The 22,235-nt window shown below is 51.1% G+C and overlaps 1 protein-coding gene across 2 annotated transcripts in view; it reads left to right on the top strand.

Moving 5' to 3' along the window:
* Positions 1-22,235, top strand: part of AQR (aquarius intron-binding spliceosomal factor) — a 44,088-nt gene that overhangs the window by 674 nt on the left and 21,179 nt on the right. Inside the window, exons 2-15 of one of the 2 annotated variants that reach the window (XM_078870586.1) lie at positions 691-820; positions 2,294-2,350; positions 2,828-2,868; positions 3,940-3,975; positions 4,501-4,621; positions 5,429-5,569; positions 15,440-15,508; positions 15,811-15,911; positions 16,632-16,708; positions 17,215-17,279; positions 18,157-18,273; positions 19,203-19,316; positions 20,043-20,146; positions 21,474-21,576. In XM_078870586.1, coding sequence (XP_078726712.1) covers positions 743-820; positions 2,294-2,350; positions 2,828-2,868; positions 3,940-3,975; positions 4,501-4,621; positions 5,429-5,569; positions 15,440-15,508; positions 15,811-15,911; positions 16,632-16,708; positions 17,215-17,279; positions 18,157-18,273; positions 19,203-19,316; positions 20,043-20,146; positions 21,474-21,576 — 1,224 coding nt within the window. In that variant the 5' untranslated portion in view covers positions 691-742. Of the gene's footprint in view, positions 1-690; positions 821-2,293; positions 2,351-2,827; positions 2,871-3,939; positions 3,976-4,500; positions 4,622-5,428; positions 5,570-15,439; positions 15,509-15,810; positions 15,912-16,631; positions 16,709-17,214; positions 17,280-18,156; positions 18,274-19,202; positions 19,317-20,042; positions 20,147-21,473; positions 21,577-22,235 lie in introns of those variants that run through there. The other variant, XM_078870587.1, reaches the window with a different exon arrangement.

The following is a 22,235-nucleotide window of genomic DNA, read 5'->3' as shown; positions in this document are numbered from 1 at the left end:
ACATTATTATCAGTAGACCCCCCATACGCACGTGCACGCATTTGGGTTACCCCCTCCATGCGTACGCACTAAATGGATCGCCCCTAACTCCCTATAGCACCACGGCGTTTGCTGTGATGGATATACTCAGTAGGGCCTTACCTGGTGAAATAAAACAAATAGTTTAAGAGTTTTCAGGTTTGAATATCTCGTGGTTGAAGTAGATTGTTGCCACACATCCGTCTCTCTGCTGCATACACAAGTAAAGTATTTCTTACACAACACATCAGCCGGCATGCGAGTCCGCAGTGTCTGGAGCGTTGTTTTAGGACGAGCAAATTCTGGACCGGTTTCGACATGCGGTGTCTCATCAGCAATCGGGCTTGCTTCAGTCGGTGCTGGTGAACTGCCGAGCTCACGATGTGGGTCCAAGTTGTACGCAAAGTTATATAATGGCTCAATATTGATTTGCGTCGTGAATATATTAATAACTAAATGGTTTGCACAGCAGGCGTTGAACAAACTTATTGGCAACCAGGAGCAGCAGGAATACTCACCAAGTGACAGGAAGCAGATGAGTAAAATAGTTATTGACAGCTGCACATTGCCGTCCGCAGTGAAGAGAGACCTCGAGTTACAGGGAATGGATATTGGTGAGGATCTGAAGTTTCTGAGATAATTTTCTCTGCTTTTTTTATCATGTTATTCCAGATTGTTTTTGACTTGGAGGATTTCAAGTTTCCCTGAACGCCCCACAACTGCCATGGCCACGCAAGTCGTGGCACCAAAGAAGGCGCTTGCGCCAACGGTGGCGCAGATCAATGCGGAGTACATCACCCAGGTATGTCAGGCCGATTCATTGTCCAGTTTGCATGGATTTCCTTTAGGTGCATGTAGTTTTCATAACGCGAATTGGATGAACGTATGAGGGACACATTTTTTTCATAACGTGGATGCGAATTGGGTATATAACGCAATCGAGTGAACGGAACTACTTCCCGCGAGTAGGAATAAGCAATCGTACAGCGGCCTCGGCGTAGCATCACACAAGACGGGATGCTGCTGGATGCTTTTAGATGATACCTACGCGCCTCAGTCTTTGTTCAGCCTGCGTACGCACCTTATGTGTTATCGCGGACTGTGCTTTACCCCTATATTATTTATTACAATGCGATTTGTCCACAACGCCGTGTTCTTAAGGAACGCAACTACTACCGCGTTACAGGAGAATAGACTGGAATGCGAAATAACCCCACTGCAACTCTTGCCTGATAGGAGGGCACTCGAGCTGGTCAACCCAATCATTTTAGTAATCGATTATTGCAACGATTATTGGTTTGGTTTTTCGACTAATCGGATAATACGAAAATAGTTAGTGAAAAAAAATCACACCTGGGAACCTCTGTTCCCACGCATGCTACTGGACGGAAGGTAATGGGCAAGGCACGGTGAGGTCATCCGTGATTATTGGTAATAACACGCCGTGCCGTAGCTTGTAGGGGTTTCCTGCCTTCGTGAAGCAGGACGTTGGGCTACTCTCATTTTTAAAGGGGTCTTAGCAATCGACCACAAACAATACTGCATACCTGTCAACCCCTTATCAGTGCCTACCTTATTACAGGCCAATTCAGACCTTATTGGTCACTCCGTGACCTTATAAATCTCAACATTCATCCTACACAGTCCCATCACAAGGGAGAAACAAACAAATTAACCTTATGGCAGTACCCCGGGGTACCATGGTAGTACCCCGGGGTACCATGGTAGTACCCTGGGGTACCAAAGTACCCTGGCTCTCGCATAATGTCCGTGATGCAGTCATTTTTAGTCTGTTGATGGTCGGGGATGCGGCAATCGACTTGTCTTGACGAGCTGTACACGATGCACTATGGTGCATACGAACGTTCAGGGTTTTAGCGCAATCGTCCTCGCTGCGTTTTGTATTATTTGGTACCCCGGGGTACCGCCATAAGGATGAAATAGACATGCAAAGAAATGCCCGTATTGAAACGGCTGTACGCCGTGTGGACCTGGAAACTAAATTTCCCTATACAAGAATACGGGTAACCTTATGGGTTGACAGGTATGCAATAGTCATTTGCATTATTTGGCCTATTCATCCATCTTCCCAGTTCTAAAAATCGTCCTCTTCTGCTAAAAATCTCACCCCTTGCTGCCTGCACTAACGGCTCCTTGTGTATCATGTCCAGGCTTAAGACTCATCTTCTCCACCTACTTCTAAAAGAAGATGTAAATGCTGAAAGATGAGCGGTTGAAATGATTTAACTGTGTCCCCTCTGTTGTATGCCTGTAGCTCTCAAACCAGTACTGGGCACCACACATAAAGAAGAAATTACCCTTCAACCCAAAGGTAAACAGGATTGGAACATTAAATGAGACTCGCACTACTGCATAGGATGGGAAATGCCTTTTGACAGAATAATATCCTCATCCCATTGTTAACCCGAATCCTAACCAGCCAGGATGTAATGGTTTGTTACATCCACTGAAATAGATTTTTATGCTCCGTGACAATAATTTTTTATATCAGAGGCGAATATTTAGATTTTTATTAACCAGCCAGAATGACTCCGACCGAATTGACTTCATTGACATTGGAAAATGTATTTAGAAAAAATATGTATGCACATGGTTGATGTTATAAATATAGTAGAGGCATATTGTACTTTGAACTTTAATGCAAGGCCTTATTTTGAGTGGCCACTGAGTTCCATATTCAGATGGCCACTACTCTGTTGTGAGCCACTGAACATCATTTCCATACTTAAACTTGCCGTGTAATACTGTCCACATTTTTTTACTTTTTTCATTGTTATCTTTTTAACAGGTGATCGAAGACATATATGAGAGAGAAATGTTAAAGACAAAGTAAGTGTACACTGCACTGTTTGGTTTTGCTCACGTTGGTCCAGCAACTAAATTGTGAAATGTTTGGGCTTTTAACCAGGTAAATAATTGAAAATTGGAGTTAAAGGGAAGGTGAATGATGTTGTACGTAGCCAATCATGCTAATCGGAGGTTCCGGAAATGTTGATTAAGGCACTGATACCATTCATACGCTAAACATGTGTGGTGGAATACAATTTACATAAAATGAATAAAGGAATACTTTTCTTTTGCCTCCGTTAAAATTAATATCACACCTATATTCTCTCCCAGTTGAATTAATTTTTGCTCTGTCGTGTTACTTAATATGACAAGGTATCGCTGTGGTTTGAATGCCCAACTCGCAATCACTTTGTGAGTTCATTCGGACAATCAGCTCATTCAGTTAATTCAGCCTACCATGCGCTTGAGGTCGATATATCAAGAAAAAATACAAAGACCCCCCATATAGCCTTAACAGACTGTTGGGACAAGGCCTGTTCGCGAGCACCTATGAAGGCCGGCACGGCACACGAGTGGGTGGGTGGCCAGCACCACGCCCGCACCAGGTACTCATATGAGGCTGAGTCGACCTAGGGAAGGCCCAGGACTGGTTCAAATAATCGTCACTGGTGTTGACTGTGAGTGGGATTCAAACTCGAGTCACCAGGTTCGTAATGCAGCGTGCTGACCGCTGCGCTACCGCTCCCCACTACGAGCAGTCCCCAAATTACAAACGGGTTCCGTTCCTGAGACCTGTTCGTAAGTAGGAACTGTTCGTAAGTTGAAGACTGCCTGTACCACTTCACAGAAAGTCAACAGTAGTCATCGTTTGGAAATACTGGCTCCTGCCACGGGAACTTGGAATGTTTGCCATTGCCTCGGCCACCGACAGATGTGAGTGCAGACAGATCCTTTGTTCCCGGGAGAAGAAAGCCCGCTGTAAATTTGCAAGTGCAGGCACCGTGTAAATCCTTGCATGTAGACGGTGCAGCCATCTGAGTTGTTTGGCTCAACGCTGAGCAGTAATGGTTGCTGTAAATGGGTCGCTGTATTTTTTGTGTTCTCTTTCAGGTTTGCCATCAGAAAAATCATGCTCTTGGAGTTCAGGTGAGAATATCTGAAGTATTTATTTGTATATGAATGTCAGTGACCAACTACGGTGTATATTTGCAGATTGAGACGTTTGTTCAGTTTTAAGTAAAAAGAAACTCGTATTTTTTTTTACAAATAACAATTTTTAGTCAGTTTTTTTCTGTTGACTAAAAATGGTGCATTAGTGATGTTGAATGTGGAATCTCTCATTTTTGCGCCTGCCATGAAAGAAGCCATCAACGAAATCATTGACGTTATTTTATGACATCCAACATCAAATTCTGTCCTGCAAACAAAAGCACACTTTTATGAACACAAGCCCTTCTTTCTCATTGTGCGTTGGTGAACAAATCGAGAGGCTGATGATAATCCTGACCCCTATTTGCCCAATCCCTATAAGACCGATCCACCCGACCACATCACAGTACCTCGTTTGTAACGGGTGGGCTCAGCTCCTGCATGCACGCAGTGGCCCGGAAGCCGCGAGAGACCGTCTTACCCGTGCTCACCTTTCGTCTCGCCCCCGTGTCGGATTGGCAGCCAGTACCTGGAGAACTATCTGTGGCCAAACTACACGGCGCAGACGAGCAGCAAGGCGCACCTGCTGTCCATCTGCTGCATGCTCAACGAGAAGTTTCGCGAGAACGTGTCGGCGTGGGAGGCAAGTCTCGAGGCTCTCTGATGCAGGTGTTAAGATGTTAAAACACCAAACTGAAACCTTTTACAAGGAATCGTGTCAGAATATGTTTTTTGTTTGCATGTTTACTACAAGTATGTGTGGTTAATGCAGACATGATTCCTTGTAAACAGTTTCAGTTTGGTGTTTTAACATCTTAACACCTGTTTTGTTGCCAGAAAAAAGGGGAAAACCTATTTTCATATTTCGGTACTGTCAAAGGAGGTCCCATGATGTAGCTGCTCAAACCCGAGCTCTCATTACTCTGGTGTTTGTCTTTGTGCTGTATACCTTTTGGCATCCTCTGGTCTAAAACCTTTTGAGACTAGGTTCCAAAGAAAGCTGTCTCTGTTGTGGACCAATCAGTTTCAAAGGCAATGCATATACTATAAGAGTATGTTTTTTTATTGCATTCTGACCACATGTATTGGGGTTAATGCAGACATGATTCCTTGTCAAAGGTTTCAGTTTGGTGTTTTAACATCTTAACACCTGTTTTGTTGCCAGAAAAAAAGGGGAAAACCTATTCTCAATGAATTAACTATTTGTACAGCAGACTAGTAGTTTCCAGATGAGTTGATGAGAAGTAGTACGTGAATTTGATGATGCATGATGATGATTATGCATTCCTCCACCATTCATCGCAGTTGCGTTGGCTCACAAATATCAGAGACCGAGCGAGCGCAGGTGGGGAGGTGGGACCGGAAAGGAAAAAACATTGAAACAACCCAGAACACGTTCTGCTCTCCCATGCCACACGCGCACGCACGCACGCACGCACGCCACGCACAGGCCTTCAAGTTGCGCCCGCAGCACGTGCCAGCGTTCTTCCAGCGCGTGCTGGCCACCTCGCTGTCGGAGGAGGGCTCGGCGGTGACACTGCGGGAGCAGACGCTGCTGCTCGTCTTCCTCGACCACTGCTTCAACAGCCTGGTGAGCCATGCGGCATCGGAGCAGCACTGCACAGTGGTTGATTTAATAATCATTTAGTCCATTTGCTATTATAACTAAACTATACTAAACTGTTTTTTATTTGATCAAATAAGGCCCACTGAGCTGTGTAGCTCTTTTTCAGAAGCGTCCTGGCCATCGCAAATGATAGCCCAACGAGAAGTGGCTTAGCATGTGGAAATTTATAGCAGCCAAATACTCTTAAATGTATGAAGCTAAAAAAGAGAAGGACCCGGAGAAAAATCCACGCGACCACGGGGAGAACATGCAAACTCCAAATATGCAGCAGGCATCAGGGTCAGGATCGAACCCGCGACCTCCTGTATACCAGGCGAGGTCGTTAACATCTCGCCACCGTGGTGCCCACATATTTGTGCCATTGTTATGGAGTGTAGTTGTCAAGACGGCACTTTATTTCACAGTCCTATATAGTCTGACAGTCGGGAGCAGCATTGGCGCGTAGGAATCCCGATTGAATGGTTTGCCGGTATTTAAAAAAAATTGGCAAATCTGGACCATTACACGTGTCACGCGATAACCCACTCGTTTCAAGTAACGTCGAGGGGGTCTTTAACGTCCACTTTGAATTAGGCGATGTGTATTTGTGTTTGGTTAATACACACCCGCAAGTAATAACGAGGGGGGCCTGCTCAGCCAGCGGCCCAAATATATAAAGTTTATGCTCACAATGTGCCGTCGAATCATGTGAAAGAAGGTCATTGCCTATAAACATCTGACAGATCACCGCCTGGTTTAACCAAGCCCGACAGATGTTTAGACAAGGAATTTCAAACCGGTCCAGAGTTTGCTGTTATTAAAGTAATGCTGCTAAAACAAAATCAGTCTCAGCGGGTCGTGTGGCCGTTGGGACGCGTAGCAAATACTTTTATTTATGTTTGAGGTACAGATATCGGAAGGTAACGTATTATCTGCTTATTTAATTTGTTACTTATATTCTCCGCAATGCTGCTCATGATTTTTTTAGTTTTTATATATATATATAAATTATATGTTAGGTTTACCTTTAGGCTAACAAGACGGCACCCTCCCGCTGGGTTCTATCTCGCACCAACACGTTTACGCGCCGGTTGACAATTTGGGTTCTTGTTAACGATCCACTGAGTGTCAGAAGACAGTTGGGTTGTGCATTATAGCAAGGGGAGCCACGGTGGTGAGATGTTAAATACCTCACCTGGTATACAAGAGGTTGTGGGTTCCATCCCAACCCTGACGTCCGCTGTATATTTGGAGTTTGCGTGTCTCTCTCCCCATGGACGTGTCGATTTTTCTCTGGGTCCTCCGGTTTTTCCCTCCACATTTAGAATCAATGCTTTTGATTATTTGGCTGCTATACATTTCCACATGATAAGCCGCTTCGTTGAGCTATCATTTGTGGCCAGTTCGCTTCTGAAAAAGAGCTATATAGCTCAGTGGGCCTTACCTGGTAAAATTAAAATTGTAAAAAAAATGTGGATAGTAAGTCCTCGCTTAAAAGGTTTTAACACCGCACGTTTTCACTATAGGACAATTCTGCTGGCAAAAACGCACCCGTTTTAACGCAGACCGTTACAACACGATTTATGAGCGGTCGACGACAAACAACTTTCTTGAGCTCCGTGGCTGAGCGCTTTGGGAATTCTAGGTATACGCATAGAATGATACGGTATGCCGCAGACCCTCATCTTAGTTCTTTATCTCCTCACTTAACGCGGTACTTTTCAGGAACGCGTCTACCGTGTTAGACGAGGAATTCCGTACATGGGAATTTAGCATCCTGCATCGCAAACTGTCACACCGCACATTATTGCTTTCTTTTGAGATGAGGCTCAAAAGAAAGCTGCCTCTGGTGTGGACCAATCAGTTTCAAGGACAATACATATGAAGTATTGGAAAATGACGGCAGGAAACTCCTTGACGGGAACACACTTCTTTTATTAAATCTTGACTCGTAACAATACAACGCGTGGCCTCTCTTCTCACAATGCGCTTCTCTTGACTCTGGATTCTGTGCTGCCGGCTCTCTGTGCCTCGTGTAGACTCCGCGCCTCGGCTACACTCCTCTCTCGCCTCGTGTAGACTCTGCGCCTCTGCTACACTCTCCACTCGCCTCGTGTAGACTTTGCATCTCCCTCTGGCTACACCGTATGCATACTCGGCTCGTGTAGACCTTTCTCTCTCGCTGGCTACACCGTATGCATACTCGGCTCGTGTAGACCTTTCTCTCTCTCGCTGGCTACACACTATACATTACTCAGCTCGTGTAGACCTTTCTTTCTCGCTGGCTACACACTATACATTACTCAGCTCGTGTAGACCTTTCTCTCTCGCTGGCTACACACTATACATTACTCAGCTCGTGTAGACCTTTCTCTCTCGCTGCTCTCCATTACTCTCCTCTCCTCTCCATTACTCTCCTCTCCGGGCTCTATCTCTGCACCTTCGTCTTCATTCTTAGATGGTTCCACTTCTGCCCCCTGCTCCTCTGTGCATCACCTTATATACCCCTTCTTCCCGGGAGACGGAGCGGATGCGGACCTCAACGTCGGCACCGCTCCTCAGTTACCCAATCCCCACGCGCTATCCCTACGATCCGGTTCCGCTCAGCGCGTGTTTCCACTCCCCGACCAATCACACCGCGCTGCTACCCGATCACTCCCTCTGGGCGCGTCACCGGCACACAGCCAATCAGCAGCACTACCCCCACCCGCGCACTGACGCCTGCTCCTCCCCGTCAGCGCGCGTCACCACACACACACCCGTACATACGCGCTGGCACACGACATATACACCCAGCGCGTATCACCACTACATCACCCCCTCCCACATAGCTCGCAGCCGGCCCGGCTGCTAACAACAACCAACCGCGACGATAAAACGACAACCAACAAAAAAAACCCCGTAACCCCCCGAGTGTGCCCCGTAACATAACACAACAACAACAACAACAAGAATAACTATGTACAGATTGACAATGAACCCGAAAAGTCAACAATAACACGATACGAGCAAATTCGAAACGAACGCGCCCCACGTCCCTGCGACTACACGCAGTGACGAGGCGCTCCAACTGCCCCGACTCCTCACGAGGCAGGTCATGCAAAGTAGCACGACCTGGCGCGAGTCCGTCTGGCTGGTCCATCGTATGGGGCGGGACACTGACGACCGTCCGGCGGTTCCGGCTGCTCCAGACGGCGCGGAACGGGCCTGAAAGGGCCGGCCCCGCCGCGGAGATCCGGCCGCCGGTGATCGGCAGCTGTCAGTTCCGAGACACCTGGGAGCAGATCAGGCGAAAATACGTGTGGATCAGGCAGAGACATTTCCCCCTCGGGGTCGCCGGTCACGTCACACGCCCGGCCATCACGACACAAGGGGAGGCCATATGGAGGCGAGAACGGTTTCAGTCGGGAGGGGTGAACGTACCACCGGCGCTTTCCCCACTTTATCTGAACGCACTGGGGCCGTGCAACGCGCACGACCTCCACGGGTCCCCTCCACGGTCTCAACAATTTAGGCGACGTAGCCAAGGGTGCCTGAGGGCAATGCAGCCAGGCCCTGTCACCTGGTTTCCATTCGTGCATGGACACCTTCCGTGCCCGCAACCGTTCATTAGCAATTTGCCGAGCCCGCGAATTAAGCCGCGCGGCCTCCCTTGCCTCTGTCAGCTTGTGAATATTAAACTTAATATGTTCTGCCAAATTAGAATTAGTTCGTGGAGCGGACAGGCCAAGTTGCGTTTCTATTGGCGGGTCAGCTTCCCGACCGTACATCAAATAGAATGGGGAAAACCCCGTAGCTGCATGGGGGGCCATTCTATACGCGGCAAGGACTCCCGGGACCTGCAGGTCCCAATCTACATGTGCCTCGCACACCTGCTGGCACAGCATGGAAGTCAAGGTTTTGTGGAGTCTCTCCACCATCCCGTCAGTCTGCGGGTGGTACGGGGAGGTACGCACCTTCTTGGTACCCAACAGATCGCACACCTCTTGCAACAATTTACTCGAAAAATTTTTACCTTGGTCGGTCAGCAGGCGTTCGGGAGCCCCCTTGTCCAGGACATAGCCCTGGACGAAGGCATCCGTCACAGCCGCTGCCGACTGGTTAGCGAGAGGCCACGCCATAGGCCATCGGGTAAAGTATTCGACCCCCACTAACAAATATTTATTCCCTCTCGGCGTGACTGGGAAGGGCCCCAAAATATCGAGTGCAACGAGCTCGTTGGTACGCGAGACCTGAATAGATTGCAGCGGTGGATTAGCTGCCACGGCCGGTGGTTTACGCCTGGCGCACTCAACGCACCCCTTCAGAATATGCACCACATCACTTCCCATTCCCGGCCAGTAATAGTCACGCTGAAGCAGGGCAAGCGTCTTGTTAACCCCCAAGTGCAAGAGGCGTTCGTGTGCCGCCAAGACAACCCTCCCCCTCACAGCGGAAGGCACCACGAGTGCGTTCCGCCGGGACAAACTGTCCCATTTCAATAACACGCCCCGCTCAAGTACATAGGAGGCGGTACGCTCCTGGTCCCCCTCGGGACCCCCAACCTTGCGGCGCAATGCTAGCAGCGAGCTGTCCGCCATCTGGAGGCGGCCCCATTCGCTGAGCGACAGCGAGAGCAGCGAGTCCCGACCCTGAGAGGCAGTGGAATCATCCCCGATCGGTGCGCCCGCTGTCGCAGCCAGTGCCCCCATCTCCCCCGCAAGCGTCGGTTTACAGCGCGTCGATCCCGACAAACACGCGCATTCATCACAAGGCAACAACCGCGACAAGCAATCGGCATTCGTGTGTCGCAACCCCTTACGGTACGTAGTCGTAAACTGATAGTCCTGGAGGACTTCCAACCAACGCGACAACTGGCCCGAGGGCTGGGCGACCCTCAATGAATACTGTAGCGCCGCGTGGTCCGTTCGGACTGTAAAGTGACGACCATAAAGATATGGCCTAAACTGCTGCACAAAAAAAACAATGGCAAGCAGCTCGCGACGGGTGACACAGTAGCGCTGCTCCGCCGGAGACAACACCCTACTACCGTAGGCGACAACTCTTTCGACACCCCCAACGACTTGGGATAGCACCCCCCCAATGCCCGTGTTGCTAGCATCCGTGTCCAGCAAAAAGGGGCTGGCAAAATCGGGATAACACAAGGGTGGGGCACCCACCAAGGCGTCCCGGAGGGAGCGAAACGCGGCCTCCTCCTCCGGTCCCCATTTGAACTTCACTCCCTTCGCCGTTAGAGCGTGCAAGGGTTTTGCAATAGTGGCGAAGTGCTCAACGAACCGCCGATAATAAGAAGCAAACCCGATGAAACTACGCACGTCAGAAACGGACGTAGGTGTCGGCCACGAACCGACACAATCCGTCTTCGCGGGATCGGTGGAGATCCCCGAAGAATCGACAATGTGACCCAAGTATCTAACGGACCTACGAAGGAGGTGACATTTGGCCGGTTTAAATTTCAACTTAGCCGATCGCATTCGCAAGAACACCCCTCTCAATCGCCGGAGGTGTTCCTCAAACGTTTTACTGAAAACAATGACATCGTCCATATAAATCAAGCATGTATCCCACTGCAAGCCCGACAAAACCAGCTCCATAAGGCGCTGAAACGTCGCTGGAGAGGAGTGAAGTCCCATGGGTAACCGGTTAAACTGGAACAGCCCCCCTGGAGTCCGAAATGCTGTCTTAGGTTTCGACTCTTCGTCGAGCGGCAACTGCCAAAACCCCGATAACAAATCAAGAGTCGAAAAATATCGCGCACCAGACAATGCATCGAGGGACTCATCCATCCTGGGGAGCGGATACGCGTCAGCCACAGAGATCTTATTCAGGCGACGGAAATCAACGCAGAATCGCAGGGACCCGTCCTGCTTCTTAACCAGCACAATAGACGCTCCCCACGGGCTAGAGGAGGGCGAAATAATATCGGCTTCTAGCATATCGTTAACAGCCGACTGAACATGTTCCTTCTCCACGGGACTCAGTCGGAAGGGATTTAGCCTGACCGGCGCCGCATCGCCCGTTTCAATGTGATGGTGCAACAAATCCGTGCACCCAATGTCATACTTATGTTTACTGAATACATCAGAGAATTCAATGAGCAACTCGCGCAGCGCACCCAACTGCGCCGCCGACAAATCGTCCGAGGCGGCACATAACGAATGGACCCACTCAAGGTCTTCCCTTGGCTCAACGTTCCGCGCGGGGCTCGAGCCCACCTGCGCAACCAACCCATCATCCCCAGGGACCTGCGCCGCGTGAGCCAGCACGGTGCCCTGCGGAATGACAGCTGGTCGCGACCCCGCGTTCAAAACCATCACAAACGGATCCCTGTCAGCCCGCACCAAAGTGTGAGCCACCGATAAATCAAGACCCCCGACAGCCTTGTTAGAAGGACCCAAAAGCATACTCTGTCCCGAAGCCTCCCTCACCCATGGTTTCCGCAACCGGAGGGGAATCAACATCTGTGAACCCGGGGGCACTTGCACTGTCTGCGTCGCCACCGCTTGTATCGTAGCGCACGCCGTCCGAATGTCAGTAGGGCCCGTCAAAAATGAAATCCGGCGACCCGATGGCAGTTCAATGCATCGTTGATCGATAAGAATTTTAATGGGCATTTTAGCCAAAAAGTCAGTGCCCAAAAGACACGGAACTGCCAAAGAAGACGAAACGAAAACGGGTCCCGACAATTTGATATCTCCAATGCAAATGGACGCCCTAACCTGACCGATAATGCCCAACGATCCCCCATTAGCGGCGTAAAATGGCACATCCACTGGAAGCAGCGGACGACATTGGACCGGAAGAATATTATAAATGAGGTCCGATATAATAGTTGCCGATGCCCCCGTGTCCACTAACACCCTAATCTCAACCCCATCAATAGATCCCGTAACAACGGACGAACCCGCCGAAGCAGCCACAATTCTATGCCCCAATTCCGCCCATTCAATGTCTCCCTGGTCCCGGCCGAACCCCCCTCGCCGAACCGAATCCCCGAACCTTAACCGGCCCTCCTCCGCCGCAACGCGGCGTCCCATGTGTGCCGAATAAACAGGCCGAGCGTGTGAGGTGCCGCGACTTGCCGGGGATTGTAGAGATGACTTGGGCTCTCGGTCGTCGTCCAGCCGAGCTCCCATGGCGCGCTGCCGCGGAGCGCGGCACCCGGACGCCACGTGGCCCCGGAGGCCGCAGTTATAGCACGTGACGAGGGTCGGAGTAGATCTTGGTTGCTCCGACTTTCGGCCCGATCGCAGAGGCGACCGGGCCCCCGGCCTCCAGTCCCCTGGTCGTCCCGTGGCGAACGCCTCCTCTCGTGGGCTGACGACTTGGGGTTCGGCGACCCCCAAACCCGGGGCTGCGACGACAGCAGCGTTGCAACCAACGCCTTGCTTCCGTTGTAGGGCCTCGTGCGCTTGAATACTCGTGGCGACTCTCAAAGAAGAAATATCAATCTCGTCAGCTGTGTTGATAGGGACCCCCAGGTCCTGCGCCAACTTGAGCAGCTGCTCCAAAACCATCGCGTCTTGGCCCTCCTCGTCCATCCGAGGGAACGCAGCATCAGCAAGAGCCAGCAACGCCGTGCGATAGGCCAGCGCGGTCTCCGTGGCCGCTTTCCGTCTTGCGTAGAACTGATGGCGGCACGTAGAGGGAGGCCCGTAGACCCTGGCCAACAACCCCAGCGCATCCTTCAGCGTGGAGCGGTCCGACTTCCGTGTAGCCCTGAAGGCCGCGAGCGCATCGTCGTCCAGCATGGCGGGCAATGCCCGCAGCGCCGTAGCATCGGACCACGCTGACATCTCTTGATGGGCCAAAAACCTTCGCTGAAATTGGCCCCAGTCTCCGCCTTCCGCCTTGAAGGCTGACAACGTGGGCAGGCGCTGCTGAAAAATGAAGTCATCCGCCTCGTGGTTCCTCTCCGCCTGTCCGTCGGTGTCTAAGATGGCGGCTCCAGCAGCAGACGTAAGATGGCGGACCCCCTCGCGCGCTGATGACGTCGATGCGCGCGCTTGGGAACCCACCACCACGTGGCGCTCGCCGTTCCCGCCAAAAGTAGGCCCAGGCGCAATGGCGGGAATCCCCCATTCGTTTTGGCGGGAATCTGCGGGGCGACCTTGTAAAATGTCCCCCACCGTCCCCGCTCCTCCCGACGAGCTGATCTCCGCCAAGATGGACGCGGCGGCGAGCAGCAGCTCCGCCAGTCGGGAGTGCGCCTCACGAAGCCCGGCGTCTGTCCCCGGTCGCTCGGCCGGCGCCGTCGACGGACCCTGCAGCGTGGGCAAGTCCTCTTCCTCACCCCCCGCCACCAGCGGCCCCGAGTCGTCCAGGTCTTCCTCGCGGTCAATCCCGTGGGTCCTACGGGTCTTCCTCGTCTCCATACTTGGAAGCCCGTTTCACTTCTGACGCCAGATGAAGTATTGGAAAATGACGGCAGGAAACTCCTTGACGGGAACACACTTCTTTTATTAAATCTTGACTCGTAACAATACAACGCGTGGCCTCTCTTCTCACAATGCGCTTCTCTTGACTCTGGATTCTGTGCTGCCGGCTCTCTGTGCCTCGTGTAGACTCCGCGCCTCGGCTACACTCCTCTCTCGCCTCGTGTAGACTCTGCGCCTCTGCTACACTCTCCACTCGCCTCGTGTAGACTTTGCATCTCCCTCTGGCTACACCGTATGCATACTCGGCTCGTGTAGACCTTTCTCTCTCGCTGGCTACACCGTATGCATACTCGGCTCGTGTAGACCTTTCTCTCTCTCGCTGGCTACACACTATACATTACTCAGCTCGTGTAGACCTTTCTTTCTCGCTGGCTACACACTATACATTACTCAGCTCGTGTAGACCTTTCTCTCTCGCTGGCTACACACTATACATTACTCAGCTCGTGTAGACCTTTCTCTCTCGCTGCTCTCCATTACTCTCCTCTCCTCTCCATTACTCTCCTCTCCGGGCTCTATCTCTGCACCTTCGTCTTCATTCTTAGATGGTTCCACTTCTGCCCCCTGCTCCTCTGTGCATCACCTTATATACCCCTTCTTCCCGGGAGACGGAGCGGATGCGGACCTCAACGTCGGCACCGCTCCTCAGTTACCCAATCCCCACGCGCTATCCCTACGATCCGGTTCCGCTCAGCGCGTGTTTCCACTCCCCGACCAATCACACCGCGCTGCTACCCGATCACTCCCTCTGGGCGCGTCACCGGCACACAGCCAATCAGCAGCACTACCCCCACCCGCGCACTGACGCCTGCTCCTCCCCGTCAGCGCGCGTCACCACACACACACCCGTACATACGCGCTGGCACACGACATATACACCCAGCGCGTATCACCACTACACATATATTATCAGAGTATGTTTTTTTGTTTGCATTCTGACCACAAGCACTGGTTAATGCAGACACGATTACTTATCAAAGGTTTCAGTTTGGTGTTTTAACATCTTAACACCTGCCAGAAAAAAGGGGAAAGACCTATGATCAAGCGTAATCATGAATAACAAAACACTGCTGCTGTCTGCACGTGCTGCTGTTGTCCAAATGATGGGCCACATTGTTGAGCTATCGTTTGTGGCCGGGTCGCTTCTGAAAAATAAGCTAATACCTCAGTGGGCTTTGCTTGGTAGGATGGGGGATGGTTTAGTTGTGTTGGTGTTTGGGTGATTTGTTTACCTTTCTTATACTTTGCACTACTGTTGTGCTTTTGTACTGTTTGTTGTAATGTTCTTACTCACCCCTCCTGGACATCTCTGAAAAAGAGCTTCATAGCTCATTGGATTCCTCCTCCAGTATGAATATTCTGATTGTTGTTGTTGTTGCTGCTGCTGTGGCCGTTGTTCGATGTTGCGGCCGGCTAGGAGGTGGACGTGATTCGCGAGCAGGTGCAGCGTCTCATCTCCCTGCCTACCTGGGTGTGCCTGCTGCCGGTGAGCTTACACGGCCACAGCTCGCGGAAAACATTTAGTACAAACGTAGGATTCTACTTATTCATTTTTACTGCACAGCGTCGCGTATACGACCGCCGCGTGTCCGCCCTGACCAATTAACCGCCCATATCCAGTGCCCCCTTTGTGCACGGTAGAGCTGCCTTTACATAGAGGTGTTCGCTAATCTGATGTTTTCGCGTTCACTAATGCTTTCTTAGTCACGCATTCATCCGCTTACTCCTGAAAGTACAGGTGGGATGGTCCAGAGTGTGACTTAACACACGTTGGCACGTGTCCCTTAGTCTCGTCTGGAGCAAGAGCTCAGGAAGACGCCCAAGCTGAAGAAGTTCTGGAATCTGATCAAGAAGAGCGACGAAAAGCTGGAGCCAAAAGCAAAGGAGCAGTAAGACTCGAGAAACACACTCGCACGCAGGCAGGCACACTCACACGCAGGCAGGCACACTCGCATGCAGACACACGACAGCTGCCATTCGCCACTCGGTAGCGATGATGTCACCGCAGCTTGCATTCTAGGCTAGGTACACTTTAAGGCCAAATGAAGTGTCAAAGGCTCGCTTGCAGGAGTTTTCAGGACAGACCCAGAGGTCATTGGTTAACGGACTGAGATGACTGGTAGATGCGCAAATACACGGACATGCATACCGACACACATTTTCACACTCATAAAATACAAAGATCCCCGTATAGCCTTAACACTGTTGAGGGAAGTACTGTTAGCAAGCACCTTCGAAGGCTTGCACAGCACATGACGAGGAGGTGTGGCCAGTACTCTGCCCGACTGCCTTTGTCTTCCTAGTGGTGATGCTTACACGTAGCACCAAGTACTCATTTGAGGCTGAGTCAACTAGGGAAGGCCCAGGAATGGTTCAGATAACTGTCCCTGATGTTGGCCGTGAGTGGGTATCGAAATCTGGTTCATAGCACGGTAAGCTAACCACTACACTACTGTTCCCCACATACACGCATTCACACAAACAGACACTCGCACACAAAGCAGATAGGTGTCAGTATCATAGAGAAAATGCTTTGACGTGGAGTAGCGAACAGAGGATGGATGATAATGATGAAGATTTAACGATGATGCTTGCCCTGACTCTTTCAGGGCTGATTATGAGCGCCGGTTCCTTTCAAGGCTCATCCAGAAGTTTGTTTCCGTCCTCAACTCTATTCCCGCAAAAGGTGGGTGCAACAAGGGCACTTTGTGGCAGGAACAGAATCCTGGTAATCATGGTTTTGTGTTATAACAGCAATCGTGTTATTAATGTACCCAGGGAACTTTTGTCAGAGAGGACCTTGAATTGCAATGTTGTGCCAATACCATTAATGGGTGATTTGGTTATGGTTATCGCCTCCTCCACATGGTGGTACTACTTGGTTTACAGTTATATATTTGCCTCTCAAACAGAAAGAGGAGTGAGAGGAGAGAGTTTGTCTTTTCCTCAAATTAGTTTATTTGCATGTGGGTGGAAATGTAGAGTTCATGTAAACAATCCAGTCATGCGAGAGTGCCGGGGATTTCCGTATGCGCCGCTGTGCCTGTGGAATATAAAAAAATAAAATGTAGTACATTAATTAATTAATTAATGTTGATTCACTAATTACATAGATATGCGATGCGTGTGCGATGCGGTGGAGAGTGAGATTAATCAGCGTTCTTGCTGTGGCTGTTTACTGCGGGCGTGCAGGGGATGTGAGTGCTGACAAGGTGCATTACTGCGAGCGTTTCATTGAGCTGATGATCGACTTGGAGGTGAGTGACCCGGAAAATGTCAATTCGATCGTGTATATTGCTCCGTTCGGTTCCATAACGGTTGCACAATTATTGTGCGCGCTGCGGCGTTGCGTTGTGATTTTACCGCACCCGTCGCATTATATTCAGTTGCGTTTGTAGTGAGTTCAACTGAGTCGCAGACGCACTCTTTGGAGGCAACACATTTATTGATGCCAACACAAAGGGGTAACTGCCCTATGGTGGTGGACCACCAGGCTAACTACACTAATTACACTGGGAGTAGCTACAATGGACAGGACCCCAGCTTGGGTCCAGGTCCACGTGTTGGTGACTCTACTCAGACATAGAACGTAGAACGTAGATTCTTCAGGATAACCACAGCAGCCGGTCCCTCTCGGGGACCCGGCTTATATCCTCGGTGGTGTGGCTGACTCCGGCCTTAGCCACGACCACCTTCGAGAACCCTCGAGCAAGATCTCGGCCCTGACACGTGACCACCCCTAGCCCCCACTCGGGGGCCCTGTTTAGACTTTACCGGTCACGGGTCCTTCGGGGTCAACCAGAGTGCCATGGCCCTTAGTAACCCCATTCCCATGGCCGGCACTCTCACACCCTACCCTGTAGGGGTCGGCACTGCACGCAGAGCGTGGTGCCATCCAGCACTGCCAGTCAGTACTCACCGAGCCCCTCTAGGGCCGGTACTGCACCCCACATATACGTGGTGCCCGCGATGCCGTTACATCGCACGCCATACCTCTAGGCCCGGCATTACACAGTGACATCCGCGATATCACTACACTTTGTAACATATGGTTTAAAAAAAAAAAACGACAAAACATCTCACGGTTGTTCAACACTTAAACTTCACCCGGTGGCTACTCGTGGGTTTTCCCAGGCCCTGCTCCCCACACGCCGCTGGTTCAACACGCTGCTGGACGACTCGCACCTGGTGGTGCTGAGCCACCTGTCCGAGCTGGCGCAGCGCCCCAAGGAAGGGAAGCTGTTCATACAGGTGAGCAGCGGACGTCCGCTTGTGAACAAGTTTTTACCCCCCACCACCCCCTGTGCCACCAAAACCGCATAGCGTACGTATATACAGTAGAACCCCTCTTAACGACGACCGCTATTAACGACTAATCGCTTAACGATGTGCCTCCATAGAGCCCAATGTGTGGTGTATAGTGTAGTGCCTCATAGTGTAGTGTATAGTAGTGTAGTGTATAGTCGGGTAGAGTAGAACCTCTCTTAACGACCACCCCTGTTAACGACTAATCGCTTATCGATGTGCCTCCATAGAGCCCAGTGTGTTCGCTTACCGACTATTCCCCTGTTAACGACGGGCTGTTGTAAGTACAATATATATTTATTAATGCATTTGCAGTGACATCGCAGACGTCACTGTGTAATGCCGGCCCTCGAGAGGCACGGCGTGCGATGTATTGACATAGCGGACACCCTGTATATGTGGGTGTAGTGCCGGCCCTGGAGGGGCTCGGTGAGCGCTGATGGATAGCGCTGAGTGGCACCACGCTCGGCGTGTCGTGCCGACCCCTACAGGATGGGGTGTGAGAGTGTCGGCCATGGAATGGGGTTACTATAGGCCGTGGCGCTCTGGTTGACCCCGGAGGACACGTGACTGGTAAAGTCTACACAGGGGCCCCATTCGGGACTTATCCTGTAGAAAACTGGCCTAATTGATCGGCGCGGAAGAGTAGGTCCATTACCGCCAGATGAGCCTAATGGATCACAGTGTTGCTCAAACCCTGCAGATGAAAACCAGTCGTACTGTCCCATTAAATAATGTTTCTCATTCTATATTTTTCATTCCGTGATTATAATTCGCGGACAGTTTTCACAACTCTGAAATAATGAATTCTTACGCAAATAATGTTTGTCCATCTGATTATATTGCGTGGGGTTGCCTGGTCCATTTGTTTACAGCTGTTGGAGATGCTGCAGTTTTACTCTGGCTTTGAGATCAATGACCAGTCCGGAAACGCCCTGACCGACCATGACATGACCAACATGCACTACGACCGCCTCACCTCCCTGCAGGTATGCACATACCTCCCATATGCAGATACTCACCTCCCTAAAGTTCAAAATCAGAATATAGAGACTGCAGGAGGAATCCTGTGAGCTCTGAAGCTCTTTTTTACAGATGTCCAGTAGGGGCACGGGGTCAGCAAGTTACAACGGTGTGGAGACGCCTTCACCTAGCAGTGGGTAGACGGTGGTTCGTGACGGTGACGACAGTGAGTAATGTTATAGACCAGAGACCCGCACGAGTTTTGACCCTGACTAACGTCCCGTCGGCAAAGTGCGACATGTTAATCCGCCGTCGCTTGGTGCCTCGATATTGCACAACAGCAGCCTTGCCTAGGATTCAACTTGCTCGGTCATTGTCAGCAAGATGCAACCCCCATTATACCGTGGCCATTGGTCGCACTTCTATTATGACTGGGAGTCTTGTACAAGTTCCTCCTTCGCTTATCTTTATCAGCAAAGATTCTGCCTCTATAAACCAATGTGGAAATATGTTGCCCTGTACGCAAGTTAGTCAACCAGCAGGTCGCGCGTGGGGGTCGAGTGCAGGTCGTTCCATCTCTTTCACCGTGAACGAGTCGGCCAGTGCTCCCTATGCTGGAGGCGTTTTCTGGCCGCAGTGGCCTGAGTGAGCAAGTGCAGGGCTGCAGCTTCACGCCGATGCAGTTGGCGACATCGGCCTTCGATGGTGCATTTGGATCGCTACAGAGTGTCGCGCGTGTGTCGTGGGCGCAGCGCGTCGCGTTCGCCAACTTCCCGGAGCTGCGCGACTTTGCGCTGTCCAACGTTGCCTCCATCGACACGAGGGACTCCCTGCTGAAGCACTTCGGCGAGCTCTCGTGAGATGCACATCCACACCTGCACCATGCCAGCGAGCGAACTTACCTATGCTCACACTTTTTAAATGTGTGTGTGTGTGTATATCTGCGTAGGGAGCGGTAGTGTAGCAATTAGCGCGCTCGCTACGTACCCGGCGACCCGAGTTCGATTCCCACTCACGGCCAACACCAGTGACGATTTTCTGAACCGTTCCTGGGCCTCCCCTAGGTCGACTCAGCCTCAAATGAGTACCCGGTGCGGTATGTAAACATCGCCACTAGGGAGAGAAAGGCGGCCGGGCGTGGTGCTGGCCACCCACCCCCTCGTGTGCCGTCCCGGCCTTCATTGGTGCTCGCTAACAGCACTTGCCCCAACAGTCTGTTCAGGCTATACGGGGAAGCTTTGTCTTTTTAGGGAGTGGTTGTGTCGCGGTTAGCGCGCTGCGCGACGAACCCGGTGACCCGAGTTCGACGACCAACACCAGTAACAGTGATCTGAACTGGTCCTGGGCCTCCCCGAGGTGTTGTGTGTAAAGATTGCCACTTCGTGAGACAAAGGTGTGGTGCTGGCCAATCCCCTGTATTGGTGCTCGCTCACAGCACTTGCCCCAAAAGTCTGTTGAGGCAATATGGGGATCTTTGTCATTGTATTTAAAAAATATTTAAATTTACAATTGTGCCCTTGGGCGTCATGTCACGGGAGACACCGCAGTTTTTAAATTACAGAGGGAGTTGGTGTCAGTTGTTTACAATCAATTAATGTATTTAATTACCAGTTCTCTATTTTTACCACAGCCTGTTTTAATTAAAGATATCTATTTTAGAAAAAAAAAATGTCAGTCATCACAATATACTGGTAGGAACCTCCTGGTTACACCAGCCCACAGGGGATTATTGTGTCCATCCGTCGTGCAGGGAGGGGCTGGGTGGGGAGGGAGGAGAGGGGCTGGGTGGGGAGGGGGTGGGAGGGGTGGGGCTGGGTGGGGAGGGGCTGGTCACCCCGTGGTGCCCTTATAAAACTCAACGTTTAACCTACTCACGCCGGCTTGTGCCCGCCCTCACAGTCGGGCATATTTGCAGAATACACCACGCCGCCGTTGACCCTGGCCATTGACCGAGCAACCCAACGTTCCTACCAGCTCCCTCCGCAGGAATGTGTTACCGCACACACGTCTGTCATCTGTTGGTGTGAGCAGGCTGTAGTGTCGTGCTCAAATTATGTGGTGCGTTAACTTTTTTTAAACGAAACAACATGTGACATTGTAAACTAGGTACGTATCATAGGCTGACTTAATGTGCTGTGGCCCCCGTCGGTTTCTCCTCCTCGGTGTGTTTCCAACGTCACTAGCACGGAGCTTCTGCACCGGATGGCGGCACGGCTCAACTTACTGCCGCCTCTGTCGGATGGAGAGAGCAGCTCCTACAGCAAGGAATTCCTCGTTGAGATGATGGTACGTGCGCGCGTCCGCCTGCGTGCGTACCCTCTAGTGGAGAGCGGTGGTGCAGTGGTTGGCGCACTGCACTACGAACCCGGCTCCCCGAGTTCGATTCCCGCTCACGGCCTACACCCGTGACGATTATCTGAACCTGTCATGGACCTCCGCTAGGTCGACTTGGCCTCAAATGAGTAGCTGGTGCAGTGTTTCGTGAACATTGCTGCTGGGGAGACAAAGGCGGTCTGGTGTTGTGCTGACCACCCACCCCCTCATGTGTCATGCCGCCCTCAATTTAGATGCTCGTTAACAGCACTTGCCCCAAACAAAGTCTGTAAGGCTGTACGGGGGAATCGTTGTCCTTGTAGGATGTTAGAGGGGTTTCTCTATAGCTCCCTCTTGTGGAGGCACTGCCACCAGCAGCGGTGTGAGCAAGCAGTTGCAGGGCTGCAACCTTAACTCATGGTGAACACAGTTCTAATGTAAACTACACATCCTTACGTTGCACCCATGGGAAGAAAACAAGCATACTTCACATGGCAGCTAAAACTAAACTACTAAACTATTTGTTTTTTACCAGGCAAGGCCCACTAAGCTCTGTAGCTCTTTTTGAGAAGCCACCTAACAATCGCAAATGATAGCTCAACGAAGTGGCTTTATCACCGTGTGGAAATTTA

The sequence above is a fragment of the Lampetra fluviatilis genome, chromosome 30 (genome assembly GCF_964198595.1).
Source record: "Lampetra fluviatilis chromosome 30, kcLamFluv1.1, whole genome shotgun sequence".
In the NCBI taxonomy this organism is placed as follows: domain Eukaryota; kingdom Metazoa; phylum Chordata; class Hyperoartia; order Petromyzontiformes; family Petromyzontidae; genus Lampetra; species Lampetra fluviatilis.
Note: the sequence above shows the minus strand (reverse complement) of the source record. Positions and strands in the feature narration are given on the sequence as shown.